Genomic DNA, 19,702 nt, shown 5'->3' on the forward strand with positions numbered 1-19,702 from the left:
TTTTATTTGTGGAACGAAGGGTTACCATCAGCTTCCATTGGGGTGGTTGGGCACATGCTATGTATCGTTTGTACTACCTCCTGTATTCATTGCCCCACCAATGTATCACAATGATTACACGTTATACCACGATTTCGTCTTGAATAGGGTTAAGCGAACTGTTGTTCTGGATGACAACGACCAGACCGACACTGCTTTGCAACAGTATGTGGACTTTAATTTGGGACTATTCTCCTTTGTGGGGGCTGCACTGAACAGCCGGAAAATAAGACGACTGACACGTGTTGTTGAGGCTGTAGCGAATGACACTGCCATTGCCCTGGGAAACATTACCGAGGAACTACAGATTTCTAGGATCGTTACGCTTCAAAACAGGATGGTGTTGGACGTAGTTTTGGCTGATCGTGGGGGGGGCATGTAGAATTATCGGAAGCAGCTGTTGTGTATACATTCCAGACAATTCTCCATCTGTTTATGATGCGATATCTAAGCTCCACAAGATCGCAGCTGAGATACATCCGGACAATGGAACTTGGACACTTTCAGGATGGTTCTGGTCCATGCTTGCTACCTGGGGCTGGAAACTGTTGACGATTCTATGTATAATTGTGGGAGCAATGTTTTTCATATGCCTATGTATTCAATGTGGCCCAGCCTTATGTTCTATGTGTTTGTCAGCTTGCATACCCTCAAGACGAGCTCTTGCTCATGACAAAATGATGCTTCATAAAGAAGTAACTCAAATAATGTTAATAGACATTGAGGACGAACATCCCGATTATGTTCACTATGAGGTAGATTCAGCTAATCGCTAAAAGGGTCGTCTGTCGTAAATGGCATGGCCGCGTTAGCGATTAGCTGAAACCACCAGCTGTCCTCCTTAACTTGGCTATGTACGAAAACGCCATCTTGAATGTTACGGTGGCCATCTTAGACCATAAGCGGCCTCGTGGCCGGAGTGCCCTTTAGTCCGTTGTCCGTTCCATTGACCACTTCAGTCTGCCCAGCAACAGGCTATTTTTAGTACTGGTCAAGCTTGCACATGCGCAGTCCCAACTGACCAGTAAGCCTTTAGGAATGTGCGCCAAACTGACCAGCGGAGTTGTGCCCCCTCCAATGAGCTGGCGGTGTTCCAAAACATGACCATATATGTCTCTAAAATGTGTTCTCACTTGTGCCGCCTATCTTTTATTGCCCCAAAACTGTATATAAATTGGGGTCACACCGATGTTCGGTGTGATACCTCTTGCATTACCGAAGGGTGCTGTTGAGTGTACCACCACCCCATGGGGTCTTAATAAACTTGTTCTTTGCCTTTTACAGTTTTCGTGCCAACAGTTCTTGAGTGTAAGTGGGTTATCTTTGGAGCATGTAGGCCTTGGGAACCCTGATTACTTCAGGTAGGCCTCGACAATCCTGGAGGCAGAGTACTTGGTTTTATGTGAGAGGGTGCCCTAGCATGAGCTGAGCCCCTCTGCAGCTTTCGGAACCATCTCGTTATAGCTGTTCTATGATATAGCCATACCATATACTCTTAAGTGCATTATAATCCTAGTGGTTAATGATAACTTTGGATTGGCTTTATCGAAACATGTCATGTAAGGTGTCAAACACTTTGGATTACTCCCCCCCCTTGCCCCCCCCTCCCCACACTAGTTCTGGCGGCGGGGGTAGCATTCCACCCTTCTAAAGGGAGAAGACATGTAGTTACTGCTTTACCCGGTTAAAGTTAAACAGAGCCCCAGCATCACAAAATGGATACTGCTGCCACCGACACGGGTCTGACCTCCTGCTGCTGGACGAAACTCCGGCAGGGGAGGCCTGGACAATAGGTTTCCTGTCCAGGGAGGTGCCAGCACCTCCCCAGACAGGCAGATGTGTATTGGACAGGGAGAGCTGCATTCAGCAGATGCTTTTCCAGACACTGCCTGGGGCACACAATGTGCTCCATGCATAGCCCGGTTCAAACCAGTTGCTGGGGCACTCCAGCCCCGCTCTGGCGCGAAACTGGACAAAGGGAAAGGAGTGTAACCACCCCCTTCCCAGGTCCACGCATAGGAGGTACCTAGCGGGTAATCCAGCCCCTTAGCTTAGTATAAGTATAGGAGCTGTGTCTCCAGGACTTTAGATTATCCTGGAACGAAACTTTGATACAGAACTCTTGGACCTTCGACATTCTATTCTGGCTATAAGACGGAAGACATCTCCCTTGTGGTCAAGGAGTGACCACCCTGTGCAAACAGACACCACCAGTAACTTACTGGTCTGCTTTGTTGACGCTCCCGCCAGAACCCGAAGACTTAGCGACACAGGAACTGGACTTCCAAACTTCTGACACCGATCGACATCCACAGCAAAGCTGAGACCCGTGGCGGACACGAGAGACATGGGACCGGATACCCTGGACATTGTGCATATTTTGCTAACTGCATCGACTCCTAAGGTAACTCGCAGTTGTGCATTGAGGTACGAGAAGCCCCAGACCCGAGCATCATTTGCACCGAAGCTCAGCCCTCCACGAGTGCCGCTTGGGACCTGCTCTTGCATTTCAGCTCAACGCGTCTTCCCGGTTGCAACCCCTTTGACTAGTGAGCCCCCTGAAGACAGTCCTTTGAAACTAAACTGCTTCCCTGGTTGCTCCAGGCTTGTTCCAGCTTCCCTGCAAAGGAGAAGCTCCTCAGACCTTGCTGGTCTGCACCAAAGCCCATCTTCACTTCCTGCGTGGATTGCGTTTGCCAAGGCTTGTTGGGTCCAATACGGATACCGACACCGCAGTCAACTAGATCCTTCGTGGGACCGCTCGAATCTAGCTCCTGGATAGTCGTCGACGCCTCCTGGTACTCATGGCTGCAGAGACAAGCTTCATCTCTTCAACTGAGATCATCACGACATCGCCTGGTTCCTTCCTGGATAGTGACCCAGACTCTGTTCCCTCTGCTTTCAGGTTCTTCAGATCTTCGATCCACCCTTGGACCCACCCGAACACTTTTCCTCTGGTCACCTGCAGCACTTCTTTACAGATCTCCATAGAAAACGACGACGAAACCAGACACCAAAAGGCACCTATGCACCCGGCTTCCCTGGGTGAGGTAACTCGAGTACTCCGGTGCTCCCGTGGGTCTTGACACTCAAAGTGTCCTAGTCTAAAGGGGTTTTGTCATAGTCCATCCGGAAGTGCCCTTAAACAGTAACTTTGTAACTTCTTTGTTTCCCATTATAAGTCAATGGTAACTCGCGACTGTGTTTAGACACTGCACGCGTCTCCCGTGGGACTCCTACTTCCTAACCTTTGGTTGTTTAGTGTAGCCCCAGCGATTCCCCAGGCCCTAGGCCTACTCACTGTTTCAGATGTGGTTCTTATTCCACTTTCTTAGTATATGGTTTGTGAGGCCCCTAGGGCATAACTGTATTTGTGCAACTTATCGTATGCTAATTGAGCAACTTGTGATGTACTTTTACCTCTGACCTCATAAAGAGTGCAGAGGGGTTGTGTTTAGAATAAATACATATATATTTGATATATACCTTGTGTGGTGTCCTTTCATTTGGTATTCAAGGGATTATAATTGGTAAAACAGCTTGCTGCACATGCTCTCTGAAGTCTTAGCCTATGACTGCTGGTCCATGCTACCACTAAGATAGCTTGTCTAGAAGGTTGACTTTACAACCACCATGTAATGCAATGATGTCTTGTAAAGCGTCTGAATCACCCCACATGGGGTATCTCTGCGCTGTAGACCGCTGGGGAACCCGTCCTGGCTTTCCCCGTGAGATGGTCCCTACTGGGTATCTCCAAGGTGAAACCAGGCATCCCCGGCGTATGTGGGGGGCCGTTGTGGAGATGAGGCAAGCTAATGCCCAGAGTTGCCGAGTGTGATCCCTGGTTAGAGTAGGCACCGAGGTGAGAATTATCGAGTCCGCTGACCCTGGTCCACGACCCTGCCGCGTCGGGAATCGAACCCTGGTCCTGGACCGTCCTCTGCTTCCGGGTCTGCCGCCTCTAACCAGTGAGCCACACCATTCCACCATCAATAAGGGTCGATTAGACTGGTGCAAGGTGCCCACTAGAATAGTGGACATCATATGCCAGGCTAACTTATCACACCTAGTATATGGTATACTATGTACCTAGGGCATAGGTACTCCAGAGGCCTCCCAGGGGCTGCAGCATGTATTGTGCCACATCTGAGAGACCACTCAAACGGCCATCACAGGCCTGCTACTGCAGCCTGTGTAAGGTGGTGTGTGCACCCCTTACTTAGATGTAGGTTACCTATATCTACCTTAAATCACTACACATATAAACCCATCAGTCACCCCTCTGGCAGGCCTTATCAATCCTGAAGGCAGGGTGCTGGGTTTTGTGTGAGAGGATGCCCATGCATGAGCAGAGCCCCTCTGCAGCCTTTGGAATCCATTCTCCGGGGTTGTTCTGTGATGCAGCCAACCATATACTCTTAAGTACATTATACCCTTGCGGTAAATGCGAACTTTAAAACGGCTGAATGGAAACATGTCGTGTTTGGTGTCAAACATCTTGGAATCATACCTCCACACCAGTAACTGGTGTGGGATGTAGGATACCACCCTCCTAGAGGGAGAAATATGACCACACCGGTACACCCAGTACCAGCTTTACAGAACCTGGCATCAAAAATGTAACCACCTCCCAGACAGGCTTTAGTGTATTGGCTTCACCAACTGTAGGTTGCACCACCTTATTAAGAAGTCCACAAAAAATAAATGTACGAATGTCCTTCCAATGTTGAAAATAATGAAAGTTTTTTATTCTTCTTTTCAATATCGACAAATGTACACGAAACAGTCAACGCGTTTCGTTCTATACGAAGAACTTCATCAGGGCAAGTCCAATCTTTATTTCCAAGTTTCGGCCCAAGCATACAAGGACAGTCGTCCAGTATGTTTCACTAATTATTCACCGCGGCTTACCACCTTGATTATGGTGACAGCAGGCAGAGACAGATTTACCCCCAGATGCATCAAGCATCCATTTTGCGATTTCTTATTAGCAAAAAATAAGGATTCGCTAATAAGGAATAGCAAAATGCTATGCATGAAGAAATCGCTTAAAAAATTGCGATTTCTTAATATTCCTTAATTGCGAGTCGCAAATTGCGAGTCGCAATTAAGGAATACCTCCCCATTCATTCCTATGGGCCTAGAGGCCCATAGGAATGAATGGGAAGACATTCTCAATTTGAGATTAGCAATTAGAGAATCGCAAATTGAGAATGCAATTTCAAGGGTGCACCCCTGAAATTAATCTGTGCACATATGTTGCGCACACACATGCCCTAAGGGCATGTGTGCGCGCAACATGAAACTTTGAAAAAAGCACAAAAGTGCATTTTTCAAAGTTTTTGCAAATTACCATGAAGTTGAACTTCATGGTAATTTGCTCCCGCTATTAGCGAAATCGCTAATTTTTTTACTTTGTTGCATTGCATTTAAGGAATCTCAATTTGGGATTCCTTAAATGCAATCGCAATTTAAGGAATCTCAATTTAGAGATTCCTTAAATTGCGATTTTTACATTTGGGATGATGCATCCCAAATGCCAAAAATACCGGTCGCAAAGGGGCAGATTGTGAGAATCTGCCCTTTTGCGACCAGATTTTCCTTTCATGCATCTGGGCCTATGTCTCCTATGCCTATAAAGAAAGCTTGATCGGGCTACAATCCAACTCCGAGAGCATACAATATAAAGGGCTGAGGTGCCAGAATATCTCCGTCTCGAGCTACGTAGCGTAAAACGTTTCCGGTGTACAAGGGCATAAGGCTCTGTTTTTAGTTCAAACTAGGAGGGATATTGCATAAAGAGGGAGGTGCATCACAAAAACTTGTTTTTGTATAGGTTGGCTGTTCCCTTGTTGCTCTGTAAAAGGCTTTAGTGTATTGGGGCTGGGTGGGTCCACTCAGAGTGCTTTGATGTCTGCACAGGGGGCACATTTGGTGTCCCTGTGCATAGCCCTGTTGAAACCGGATGCAGGAGCCATTTGCTCCTGCTCTGGCACGAAACTGGACAAAGGACATGGGTGTAGCCACCCCTCTGTCATGACCCTGCCATAGGTGGGTCCCAGAGTTTGTCCCACCCCTTCCTTGGGTATAGAGTAGGAACCCCTGGCTATAGGACTTTGGATTTACCTGGATGAAACTCAGCTACAGACTCCAAGTACTCCGACAATCTACACTACGCTGGATGACTGAAGAATCTCCTTTGGAGTAAAGGAGTTACTCCCCTGCAAAGCAGGCACCGAAGATGCATCTGACCGGTTTGCATCTCCCTAGCTCCTATTTCTAAAGCCCCTAAACAGATCAGACCATCTATTTTCAGAATAGTTTCAACCATCAATTCTAGGTCCAGAGATATTGGTTATATTAAGTTAGGGTTGATCTAGAAATCAAACATTCACATCCCAGATGGAAGGGGTGTAATCTTGGTGTCCAAGAGGCTAACCTCAGTCCCCACCACTGGAAAATCCTAACCACAACAGATGATCCAAGAAGTAAGGCCATAAAGTTTAAGCATCATAGTGGGTGCGGACTTCACAACTACATCTGCTCGCATCTAAAGTCTTTGAGAGGGGGGGCGTGGCCAAGATGGCGGGCTGATCGGACGTGCTTGTCCTCGGCTCCCCGGCCCTAGGCCCTATTAGCCCTCTTCCCACAGCAGTGGCCCCGAAAATCAGCGCGTTTTGGCCCGAGAGTAGTGTCCAGACCCTACCGGCTTGGGGCGAGCCTGAAGACGAGCAGAGACTGGCAGATCCGGTGTAGCTGACGTGCGCCCGCCGAGCACGGAGAGGCCTCGGCCGAGGCGAACCCGAAGCGGGGAGACTAGAGGAGCCCCCGCGGATCAGCCCACTAGTGGGGGAACGCGCTGAGACTGGCGCCCCCTCCCGTGGTGGTCTGCGGGTCCCCGGGGCCGGCGCGGGTGCAACGCCCGCCCCTGAGGCGAGGAGAGAGGTGACGAGCCGGCGCGCGGCGGCACAGCCGCTAATCGAGGCCCCGGCTCGGGCCTACACGGACGCCACAGGCCCGCACAAGCTGCAGCGGCAGGAGTCTGGGCCGGAGCTGAGAGCAAGCCAGAAGTCCCGCACAGGAGCCTTGAGCCCCACATCCGAAGAGGGGCAGTAGCAGCGGCGGGGCCGATCTCCGCCCGGCGCCGCGGCAGCGTCCAGCCTGGGGCGCGGCCCCGGTGTCGGGCCTGGTAGAGGCCGCGAGGAAGAGCGGACTGGTGCGGCGGCGGCGCAGCCCGCGTGGTCGGCAGCTGCCTATCACAGCGGCGGCACAGAACGGCAGGAGCCGAGCCTGGGGGTGCCCCTGCCTCCCGCGACGCAGACACGGAGGCCCAGCCCGACGGAAGCACTTACAGGTAGGCCCGCATGTCCCTGGGGCCCCGCAGCGACAGATTGAGGGCACTCGCAAGGCAGCAGGGGCCCGGGGGGTGTAGGTGGGGCCTTGAGTGGGGCCTAGACAGCGGAACATTGGGACCACGGCCTAGAGGGTCAGACTGTCAGACTCCCTGATCGCGTGGCTGACCGGCCACGAACGGGAGGCGAGCTGCGGCTGCGGTACAGGGGCCCGACCCTGTGAGGCACCAACGGTGGGGACTGGGACCCCGTGCACTGGTTTGGAGAGGCTGACCCCCCCGCCGGAGCATTGAAGGTGGGGGGGGGGGGGGCGGCCACGGCAGAAACCGGATCCCCGAACGCGCGGCCGCGGGAGAAGCCCGGGGTGCTGGGACTTAACGGCGGCAAAGCGAGACAGATCGTGGCTCTCGGGGGGCGGAGTGGTCGGGCCCCCGGTGGAGACTACTGGAGGGAGCAGAAGCTCTGAAAGCGAGGGCTGGTGGGCCCTGTGGAGAGGAGTGGCCCCGAGGTACCGGTAGGAGAAAGCCGGAGGCCGCAGGGGCTCTGTCGGTGGTCTATCGCCAGTCGAGCGGGGAGCGGGCCCCCACCCAGAGCGGCCCGAGCCACGGACCTGAAGTGAGAGGAGGCATGGCCAACTCGAGCCGCAGAGCCAACCGTACCATCACGGACATGCTGGCAAAACCCACTAGCAAAGGCGGGAGGGCACAGACACCCCTCCCTACACCTGCAGCCGCGGGTTCACAACAACAGGAGGAAAGGGAGGCTCCCATCACACGCACCTTCCTGGAGACGCTCTTTAACACTCTGAGAGATGACTTCCAGGCTCTCAAGCAGGACATTGCGGGGGAACAGAGGGAGCTACGCCGCGACCTGGACGGCTTGGGAGAGAGGGTAGCGGCGGTGGAGGAATCCGGCCATGCTCGCAGTGACGAGCTCGCGCACTTGCAACAGGAGGTCCTCCGCCTTCAGGAGCAGCAGGTAGGCCTCCAGGCACATGCGGGGGACCTGGAAAATCGCTCCCGAAGAAATAACATTAGGGTCCGGAATGTGCCTCAGAGTGCCGAGGGGAACAATGTCACTGGCTACCTGCAGGCCCTCTTTCGTGCGGTGTTGGGGGAGGCGGAGGACTTTCCTGTCCGCATTGACCGTGCACACAGAGTGGGACCACCAAGACGCGCGCCGGCCCCCCCGCCCGACATACTGGCCTATCTCCCAGACTTCCCGTTAAAGGAGCGGATCCTACAGGAGGCCAGGCGACAGCAGCCTTTGCAATTCCGGGGAGTGACTGTGGCTCTGTATCAAGACCTGTCTGCCATCACGCTGCAGAAGTGGCGCAAGTTCAAACCCGTGACCACCTTCTTGCGCGAGAAAGAAATACCTTACTCCTGGGGCCACCCGTTCCGGATCATCTTTAACTGGCAGGGGAAGCTGCACCAACTTCGATCCCTCAGGGACACCTGCTCTCTTTTGGGCATTGACTTGCCGGATCCCTCAGACTCGGACGATGACGCACACCATGGTTCTCAAGAGGGGTCGGAGCAGCGAAGTCAAGGCGGCTGGCGGAAAGTCAGACGGAGATGCAAACGGGGGGCCCGCTTGAAACCGGACCCTGAAACGATTGCCCAGGAACAGGCGGCGGCAGTACAGGAAGTGGAGCGAGATACCACTGTAGCCCCGTGAGCAGCATGAGAGGGCCACTGCTCACACCTCGCTTTGGAATGGGGGGGTCGGGGGGCCGAGAAAGGGCCGCCACTGTCACGTTTCCCATTGACAATCTTCCACGGACCTGTGAGAAGGGACAGGACCGGGACTATGGTTCAATTCACCTGCTTCCAAGTTGGGGTTCCCCAGGGGGAAGATGACGGGGAGGGTTGGGGGGGGGTTAAGGGGTGGGCCCCCGGGATTGGTTGGTTCAGTTGGGGTTTGGGGGGATCGTTTGGGGTTGCTGATGGGGTGTGGGAGGGCGGGAACTCCTTGTCCGCATTCTTCTGCGCTATCCCGGGAACTGCCTGGACTACTGTGTATGCCTAGAGCGACAGCGCCGCAGAGGGCGGGTGCGGGCCCGGAGCTGCACATAGGGGATTAAGATGTCGCACCACTTAACGATTCTCTCACTCAACGTGAGAGGGCTCAACAACCCCGTTAAACGCAGGGCGATCCTATCTCTGCTAGAACAGTCGGGGCGGACATCTGGCTCCTGCAGGAAACCCATCTGTTGCCCAAAGATCACCACAGGCTAAAATCCCGTGCCTTTCCCAGGCAACTTTTCTCCTCTGTTAACAAGAAAGTGGCGGGTGTGGCGATACTGGTAGCCAAGACATTTGGGGGGAAGGTCATGCAGAAAGAAGCGGAGATCAGAGGTAGGTTGCTGGTGCATCGTTTCCAAGTGGCAGGGCAGACACTACTAGTGGGCTCCATCTACGTGCCCAATGAAGGCCAGGAGAAGTTCCTACACAATGCACTAGAGACAGCCACGGCTAACACGCATCCACATCTACTGATTGGAGGTGACTTGAACCTGGTGTTCCACAACACATCGGACCGCTCCAGCCAACGGTCCGGCCAGGTGGGAGCACTCTCGGAGGCAGGGCACACACACCTTGCAGACCTAGATCTCGTTGATCTGTGGAGACAGATGCACCCACGGTCGACGGCATACACCTACTATTCTGCAGCCCACAAAACATATGCACGACTCGACCACTTTCTGTGCTCTTCCCAGCTAGCGCGTCAAACATGCGATGTAGAGATCCTTCCAGCCTCTTTGTCAGACCACTCTCCGGTGGTGGCATCCTTCCAGGTCTCGGCGGCGCCTAGCCGGCAACGACACTGGCGGTTGCGCGATAGCCTCCTCCACCTGCCGACCACACAGGAACGCATAAAAACGGCGCTCGCCCAATTTCTCGCCCACAACGCCAACGGGGACACCTCTAAAGCGACGCAATGGGCGGCACTCAAGGCAGTCCTCCGCGGCGAATTCATCTCTTTGGCCGCCGCTAACAACAGGGAGCGTGCGCAGAAGCGGGCCGAGCTCACCCAGCGGGTGGCGGAGTTGGAGCAGATGCACCAACGCACCGGGGCGGCGAGGGCATGGCGGCAACTCTGCACGGAACGAAAGATGCTAGCAGCCCTGGACCAGGACGCGGCGGAATACGCCGCCATGCGCCTCCGGCATGCGTATTATACCGGGGGAGACCGTTGCGGGAGACTGCTGGCGAGCAGGCTGCGGATGCAACGGCAAAGGCAGCAGGTCCAGACGCTTCAGCCTAGCACTGGCGACGCCATCACTGACAACACAGCCATCGCCGCAGTCTTTGGCGATTTTTACGCTGACTTATATGCAGCAGATGATCTCGAACTGCGGGACGGTCAGAGCTATCTGCGGGATGCGACCCTCCCGTCGCTTAACGAGGCACAGGCGGCCTTCCTTGACCGCCCCATAGGCCTGGAGGAGGTCATCTCAGCAATCTCGTATTTGACTCTTGGGAAGTCACCGGGCCCGGACGGGTATACGGCGGCCTTCTATAAGACTTTTTGCCCGCTGGTGGCCCCGCTACTGAAGGAGCTATTCAATACCTTCGACACGCCTGGCGTCATTCCATCGGACCTACTGGAGGCAGCCATCTCGGTAATTCCCAAAGACGGGAAGGACCCCACGCGGTGTGGCTCATACCGGCCGATCTCCCTGCTGAATATCGACCTGAAGCTCTATACGGGCATTCTGGCGAGTCGCCTTGCGCCCTATATGCAACAGCTGGTGGAGCCGGATCAAGCAGGCTTTATCCCCCAGCGGCAGACTAGCGACAACACCAAGCGGGTCCTCCACCTCATAGAGGCTGGCTCTCGGACGAGACGGGACTGCCTCCTCCTCACGATCGATGCGGAGAAGGCCTTCGATAGGGTGCATTGGCCCTATCTCGAGCTGGTTCTGCAGCGGTTCGCACTCGGGGAGACGCTCCGGAACCGTATATTCAATTGCTATCGCCATCCGAACGCTGCGGTTCGAGTCAATGGTCACACGTCACCGAGATTTGCGATTGGCAGAGGGACCAGGCAGGGGTGCCCTCTCTCCCCCCTTCTGTTTGCGCTCTATATGGAGCCATTGGCATGCAGGGTGCGGAACCACAACCTCATCACTGGCATACCGTTCGGAGGGGACACGCATAAAATTAGTTTGTATGCTGATGACATCTTGCTCTCCCTGATGAATCCAATGCAATCCCTCCGCGCACTTTTTAATGAGCTTCACGCCTTCGCGCAGGCCTCAGGTTTCAAAATCAATGTGGCAAAGTCCGAGGCCCTGAACCTGTCCCTGACGCCGGAGGTGTTGGAAGAGGCCAAGGCTGAATTTGACCTGCAATGGTCGGAATCCACCGTACCCTACCTGGGAGTTTTGCTGGCCCCAACGGTGCAGGCCTCCGCTGATGCGAATTATGCCAAGCTCAGCTCCAGACTCCGAGACACCCTCAGACGGTGGAAGCACTTGACCTTGTCCTGGTTAGGCCGGATTGCGGCCGTAAAGATGACCCTGCTGCCCCAAATTCTTTATATATTTCAGACCCTTCCCCTGCGACCTCCGGCGGGATGGCTTCAGAAAACCCAGGCAGATCTCACTAGCTTTATCTGGAATGGCCGCCGCCCACGGTTTAAGCACACGATAGCCTTGCTACCCCCCGATCATGGTGGCGTGGGTGTGCCTGACCCTACTCTTTATTTCCAGGCGATGCAGCTGCGCACTCTGGTGGAATGGCATCAGCTAGAATCTGCCAAACACTGGCTCTTCCAGGACCAAGTGGTCGCTGGTCGTACGCTTCAGGGTATCCCGTTCTTGCCACGCAGTCATAGGCCTCCCAATCTCTATGCTTCCCAGATCACCAGTACCGTTCTAGATGTGTGGGACAAGGTGGCTGTCCGGCGGGACCTTACCTCCTTTCCCTCCCCAATGACACCAATTTTTAATAACCCCGATTTCTCACCGGGTCTCGACCCTCGGGCCTATGTGAGGTGGCGGAAGACGCAATGTAGAGACGTGGGTCACATGTTCGACCTGAAGGGCATTCTCTCCTTCCAGAAAGTAAAAGACGATTATGGCATCCCCGAAACGGATCGTTTGCCCTATCTGCAGGTCCGCCACTGGGTTCTCCACCCATCCCTGCGGCCCGGCGCGCAGCGTCCCCTCACCCCCTACGAGCGGTGGCTGTTGACTCGCACATCTGACAAAAAGTTAATATCAGACCTATACCAGCACTTACTCCTTATCAACATTTACACATACAATGCAGGGCAGGCCAGGTGGGAGAGAGATCTGGGGAGACAGCTCACACGCAAGGAATGGGAAGGGGTTTACTACAGGGCCCGCCACTCCGCTCACCACACAGGTCTCACTGAAACCCTGACCAAGGTCGCCACTTACTGGTACCACACGCCTGAGCGGCTGCATCAGTGGGACCCCCGGGTGAGTGACCGATGCTGGAGGGGGTGTGGGGAAATGGGTACGCTGGAGCACCTGCTCTGGAGTTGTGATCGCCTGCAGCAGTACTGGGCCTCGATACTAGACCTGGTGGATTCCCATCTAGACACCCAGCTGCCCAGACTTCCAGCATATGTCCTATTGGGCCTCCCTAACGCACTGATGTACCCTCTTAAATCCTGGAGAGGGAGGCTCATTGCGATTGCGCTAGGGGCGGCTGTGCAAAATGTTGTGGCGCACTGGAGAGATGTCCATCCGCCACTACAGTTGGGTTGGCTACATAGGCTGTGGGCGATACTGGGGATGGAGAAGCTGTCACTGGCGGGGGCGGGGAGGGCGGAGGAGTTTGCAGCACTTTGGCGGCTGTTTCTGTCCCTACTCACGGGGGAGTTCCGGGAGCTGAGCTGTCCCCGCTATTTGCGGCTGTTGCGCCTGGCGGACACTCCGCTCCCTGAGCCCAAGACGTGGCCGCGCAAGGTGCCGGATAGCCGCACAAACAATGGTATCAAATGAGGCGGTGTTCCCATATTTTAACAGTCTCTGCGTAGCGGACAAGGAGTGGGGTGGTTGTGGGCGGGGGGGGGGGGGAGGAAGGTTGGGGTTGGGATTTGTTTTTCCTTCGCTTTTCCCCTGTTATTCGTGTAGGCTTGTCCTCGAATGTCAGAATTGCTTACATGTGCATCTCACCTCTTCTAACGCGGCCGGCCCAGCTGGGTTGTAGGCGGCTTGCTGTGTTAATTGTTTTAGGTAGACACGGCTGTTGGCCGTCTTCACGCTCTTGCACTGTGCATGGCCTCCGCGTACTCCGATGATTGAACTTAGGTTGTGAGATGCTGCGTGTCTTTTCTCAATGCTGCACAATAAAAGATTTAATACTAAAGTCTTTGAGAGCGGAGGGGGCTTTCACTGGTTTCTGACATGAACTGTTCTCTCACTAGACAAAGGTTACCAGATCCCTGCAAGCCAGCTTACCTGGACTCAGATTCTTTCACCCTACACAACACCATTTACTTGTCCGGAGAGGGATTCTTGATGTAGGGTGGAGGGCTTTTAGAAGATCTTTACTGCAAGCACAGCAGCTAAGACTTCAGCCCTTTGAGTTTTCCAGAGTTGTATCCAGACAGAGCCCTTGGATTTAGAGACAGTTTGCTGAATTGAAGGTTTTTGTTTGCCTGGCACTGACCGACAGACTTTTTTTGCACACAAAAAAACCCCGATGGGTCATAAAGCTTTCTGTGCTTCGCGGCCCATATCCCCAGAAATGACATTGACCATCAGGCACCCATAGGGTCAACAAGAGAAAAGGTTTGGGTTTATAGCTGGGCAGTCGCTAGCGCCTTCTGGTTATCACTAGGTAGATCATATGAACTATTTATTTCACTGGCTTTTGAATGAAAATCATTCTTTAACACTACAGCAGTGGCTGGTCATCGAGTTTGCACCACGCGCTGTGTCGTGTCCTGCTCTATCTCAGTATCCCAGACCCTCCACCTCTTACAATGACCGCCATTGCTCAGCGCGGCTTCTCCCAGTAGGTCAAGTGCTGAAAGCGAGTGTTTGGCGATCAGACTGGAGTGCAAGAGTGATGGTGGCCCTGGGACATCAGTGGAAAACAACGGAACTGCCACAGGATTCCACCCTGTAAGCAAGGCTGGCCCTGAACCCCAAGACAAGGCCTCAACATACATTAACATCCACCTCCAAGCTGGAGTGCAGGCCGGGGAGGTGGGGGGGAAGCTCCATCCCATGTCCCACCTCCAACATCCAACATCCCTTCACAAGACATGATCTCACCGGTGAGTGCACAGGTGTATCAGTGGCTTCTTCGGCCTCAGGCTCAAGAAACAAACGTGGTGGTTTTCGAGGCGGCTTGACTGGCTGGTCATCGGTAAAAGTCAACTTCATGACAGCAAAGTCACTGTATGGAGGAAAAAACAGATGTGTTTGACCAAACTGGACAAAAACCACAGCAGGGAGAAAACATTTGTAGTGAATGGTGACAACAAATAGAAGACCCAGGGAAGGAGCTAGAAATCTCATATGAATTCTTCAGATGCACACAAATAAAACAGAACTGGCTGTAGGTCAGGACAGACAGATGGAGTCAATCAAAACATATGTATACAGAACTAGAAAGGGCAGCTTTGCCCAGGCATTACGAGGGGGCAGCATGTCCATGGTGCATCACAGTGTGCAAGATGTGAGCAGGAGAGAAAGGACAGAGGAGCAGGAAAGAGGCAGATCAGCAAAGAAAGAGGGGGCGCAGCATCTGTAGTAGCAGGGCGTCAGTTCAGAACATAGGAGAAAGGGCAGAGAAGCACCAAGGGCTGTGAGAGGCAGAGAGACAGCTCAGCAACTGGAAGAAGGGGAAGGGGGCGGTAGATACCTGGAGGGAGCAGCAGACACCTGCAGGGAGCAGCAGACCAGACACCTGCAGGGAGCAGCAGACCAGACACCTGCAGGGAGCAGCAGATACCTGCAGGGAGCAGCAGATACCTGGAGGGAGCAGCAGACCAGACACCTGGAGGGAGCAGCAGCAGATACCTGCAGGGAGCAGCAGATACCTGCAGGGAGCAGCAGCAGATACCTGGAGGGAGCAGCAGCAGATACCTGGAGGGAGCAGCAGCAGATACCTGGAGGGAGCAGCAGCAGATACCTGGAGGGAGCAGCAGCAGATACCTGGAGGGAGCAGCAGCAGATACCTGGAGGGAGCAGCAGCAGATACCTGGAGGGAGCAGCAGCAGATACCTGGAGGGAGCAGCAGCAGATACCTGGAGGGAGCAGCAGCAGATACCTGGAGGGAGCAGCAGATACCTGGAGGGAGCAGCAGCAGATACCTGGAGGGAGCAGCAGATACCTGGAGGGAGCAGCAGATACCTGGAGGGGGCAGCAGATACCTGGAGGGGGCAGCAGATACCTGGAGGGAGCAGCAGATACCTACAGGGAGCAGCAGATACCTACAGGGAGCAGCAGATACCTGGAGGGAGCAGCAGCAGATACCTGGAGGGAGCAGCAGCAGATACCTGCAGGGAGCAGCAGATACCTGCAGGGAGCAGCAGCAGATACCTGGAGGGAGCAGCAGCAGATACCTGGAGGGAGCAGCAGCAGATACCTGGAGGGAGCAGCAGCAGATACCTGCAGGGAGCAGCAGCAGATACCTGCAGGGAGCAGCAGCTGATACCTGCAGGGAGCAGCAGCAGATACCTGCAGGGAGCAGCAGCAGATACCTGCAGGGAGCAGCAGCAGATACCTGCAGGGAGCAGCAGATACCTGCAGGGAGCAGCAGCAGATACCTGGAGGGAGCAGCAGCAGATACCTGCAGGGAGCAGCAGATACCTGCAGGGAGCAGCAGATACCTGCGGGGAGCAGCAGATACCTGCAGGGAGCAGCAGATGCCTGCAGGGAGCAGCAGATGCCTGCAGGGAGCAGCAGATACCTGCAGGGAGCAGCAGATAACTGGAGGGAGCAGCAGATACCTGGAGGGAGCAGCAGATACCTGGAGGGAGCAGCAGCAGATACCTGGAGGGAGCAGCAGCAGATACCTGGAGGGAGCAGCAGCAGATACCTGGAAGGAGCAGCAGCAGATACCTGGAGGGAGCAGCAGCAGATACCTGGAGGGAGCAGCAGCAGATACCTGGAGGGAGCAGAAGCAGATACGTGGAGAGGGGAGCAGCAGATACCTGGAGGGGGCAGCAGATACCTGGAGGGGGCAGCAGATACCTGGAGGGGGCAGCAGATACCTGGAGGGGGCAGCAGATACCTGGAGGGGGCAGCAGATACCTGGAGGGGGCAGCAGATACCTGGAGGGAGCAGCAGATACCTGGAGGGAGCAGCAGATACCTGGAGGGAGCAGCGGATACCTGGAGGGAGCAGCAGATACCTGGAGGGGGCAGCAGATACCTGGAGGGGGCAGCAGATACCTGGAGGGAGCAGCAGATACCTGGAGGGAGCAGCAGATACCTGGAGGGGGCAGCAGATACCTGGAGGGGGCAGCAGATACCTGGAGGGGGCAGCAGATACCTGGAGGGGGCAGCAGATACCTGGAGGGGGCAGCAGATACCTGGAGGGGGCAGCAGATACCTGGAGGGGGCAGCAGATACCTGGAGGGGGCAGCAGATACCTGGAGGGAGCAGCAGATACCTGGAGGGAGCAGCAGATACCTACAGGGAGCAGCAGATACCTGCAGGGAGCAGCAGATACCTGCAGGGAGCAGCAGATACCTGGAGGGAGCAGCAGATACCTGTAGTAACAGCGCAAGCGGTGACTTCAGGAGAGAGGGAAGAAAGCAGCTTTGATCTGGACAAACAGAGGGTGCCCATCCTGCACCACCAATGAAGGAGCAGCAGATACCTGCAGGGAGCAGCAGATACCTGCAGGGAGCAGCAGATACCTGCAGGGAGCAGCAGATACCTGGAGGGAGCAGCAGATAACTGGAGGGAGCAGCAGATACCTGCAGGGAGCAGCAGATACCTGCAGGGAGCAGCAGATACCTGCAGGGAGCAGCAGATACCTGCAGGGAGCAGCAGATAACTGGAGGGAGCAGCAGATACCTGCAGGGAGCAGCAGATAACTGGAGGGAGCAGCAGATACCTGGAGGGAGCAGCAGATACCTGGAGGGAGCAGCAGCAGATACCTGGAGGGAGCAGCAGCAGATACCTGGAAGGAGCAGCAGCAGATACCTGGAGGGAGCAGCAGCAGATACCTGGAGGGAGCAGCAGCAGATACCTGGAGGGAGCAGCAGCAGATACCTGGAGAGGGGAGCAGCAGATACCTGCAGGGAGCAGCAGATACCTGCAGGGAGCAGCAGATACCTGGAGGGGGCAGCAGATACCTGGAGGGGGCAGCAGATACCTGGAGGGAGCAGCAGATACCTGGAGGGAGCAGCAGATACCTGGAGGGGGCAGCAGATACCTGGAGGGGGCAGCAGATACCTGGAGGGGGCAGCAGATACCTGGAGGGGGCAGCAGATACCTGGAGGGGGCAGCAGATACCTGGAGGGGGCAGCAGATACCTGGAGGGGGCAGCAGATACCTGGAGGGGGCAGCAGATACCTGGAGGGAGCAGCAGATACCTGGAGGGAGCAGCAGATACCTACAGGGAGCAGCAGATACCTGCAGGGAGCAGCAGATACCTGCAGGGAGCAGCAGATACCTGGAGGGAGCAGCAGATACCTGTAGTAACAGCGCAAGCGGTGACTTCAGGAGAGAGGGAAGAAAGCAGCTTTGATCTGGACAAACAGAGGGTGCCCATCCTGCACCACCAATGAAGGAGCAGCAGATACCTGCAGGGAGCAGCAGATACCTGCAGGGAGCAGCAGATACCTGCAGGGAGCAGCAGATACCTGGAGGGAGCAGCAGATAACTGGAGGGAGCAGCAGATACCTGCAGGGAGCAGCAGATACCTGCAGGGAGCAGCAGATACCTGCAGGGAGCAGCAGATACCTGCAGGGAGCAGCAGATAACTGGAGGGAGCAGCAGATACCTGCAGGGAGCAGCAGATAACTGGAGGGAGCAGCAGATACCTGGAGGGAGCAGCAGATACCTGGAGGGAGCAGCAGCAGATACCTGGAGGGAGCAGCAGCAGATACCTGGAAGGAGCAGCAGCAGATACCTGGAGGGAGCAGCAGCAGATACCTGGAGGGAGCAGCAGCAGATACCTGGAGGGAGCAGCAGCAGATACCTGGAGAGGGGAGCAGCAGATACCTGCAGGGAGCAGCAGATACCTGCAGGGAGCAGCAGATACCTGCAGGGAGCAGCAGATACCTGCAGGGAGCAGCAGATACCTGCAGGGAGCAGCAGATACCTGGAGGGAGCAGCAGCAGATACCTGGAGGGAGCAGCAGCAGATACCTGGAGGGAGCAGCAGCAGATACCTGGAGGGAGCAGCAGCAGATACCTGGAGGGAGCAGCAGCAGATACCTGGAGGGAGCAGCAGCAGATACCTGGAGGGAGCAGCAGCAGATACCTGGAGGGAGCAGCAGCAGATACCTGGAGGGAGCAGCAGCAGATACCTGGAGGGAGCAGCAGCAGATACCTGGAGGGAGCAGCAGCAGATACCTGGAGGGAGCAGCAGATACCTGGAGGGAGCAGCAGATACCTGCAGGGAGCAGCAGATACCTGCAGGGAGCAGCAGATACCTGGAGGGAGCAGCAGATACCTGCAGGGAGCAGCAGATACCTGGAGGGAGCAGCAGATACCTGCAGGGAGCAGCAGATACCTGGAGGGAGCAGCAGATACCTGGAGGGGGCAGCAGATACCTGGAGGGGGCAGCAGATACCTGGAGGGGGCAGCAGATACCTGGAGGGGGCAGCAGATACCTGGAGGGGGCAGCAGATACCTGGAGGGGGCAGCAGATACCTGGAGTGAGCAGCAGATACCTGGAGGGAGCAGCAGATACCTGGAGGGGGCAGCAGATACCTGGAGGGGGCAGCAGATACCTGGAGGGAGCAGCAGATACCTGGAGGGAGCAGCAGATACCTGGAGGGAGCAGCAGATACCTGGAGGGAGCAGCAGATACCTGGAGGGGGCAGCAGATACCTGGAGGGGGCAGCAGATACCTGGAGGGGGCAGCAGATACCTGGAGGGAGCAGCAGATACCTGGAGGGAGCAGCAGATACCTGGAGGGAGCAGCAGATACCTGCAGGGAGCAGCAGATACCTGGAGGGAGCAGCAGATACCTGGAGGGAGCAGCAGATACCTGGAGGGAGCAGCAGATACCTGGAGGGAGCAGCAGATACCTGCAGGGAGCAGCAGATACCTGGAGGGAGCAGCAGATACCTGTAGTAACAGCGCAAGCGGTGACTTCAGGAGAGAGGGAAGAAAGCAGCTTTGATCTGGACAAAG

General features: G+C 55.3%; 1 protein-coding gene across 1 annotated transcript in view; it reads right to left on the minus strand.

The window, feature by feature from the left end:
* Positions 1-19,702, minus strand: part of PKN3 (protein kinase N3) — a 314,322-nt gene that overhangs the window by 140,449 nt on the left and 154,171 nt on the right. The window contains exon 12 of the mRNA XM_086920604.1: positions 14,656-14,779. Coding sequence (XP_086776730.1) covers positions 14,656-14,779 — 124 coding nt within the window. The remainder of the gene's footprint in view (positions 1-14,655; positions 14,780-19,702) is intronic.

This window comes from Lissotriton vulgaris, chromosome 5, assembly GCF_964263255.1.
Source record: "Lissotriton vulgaris chromosome 5, aLisVul1.2, whole genome shotgun sequence".
Lineage (NCBI taxonomy): Eukaryota > Metazoa > Chordata > Amphibia > Caudata > Salamandridae > Lissotriton > Lissotriton vulgaris.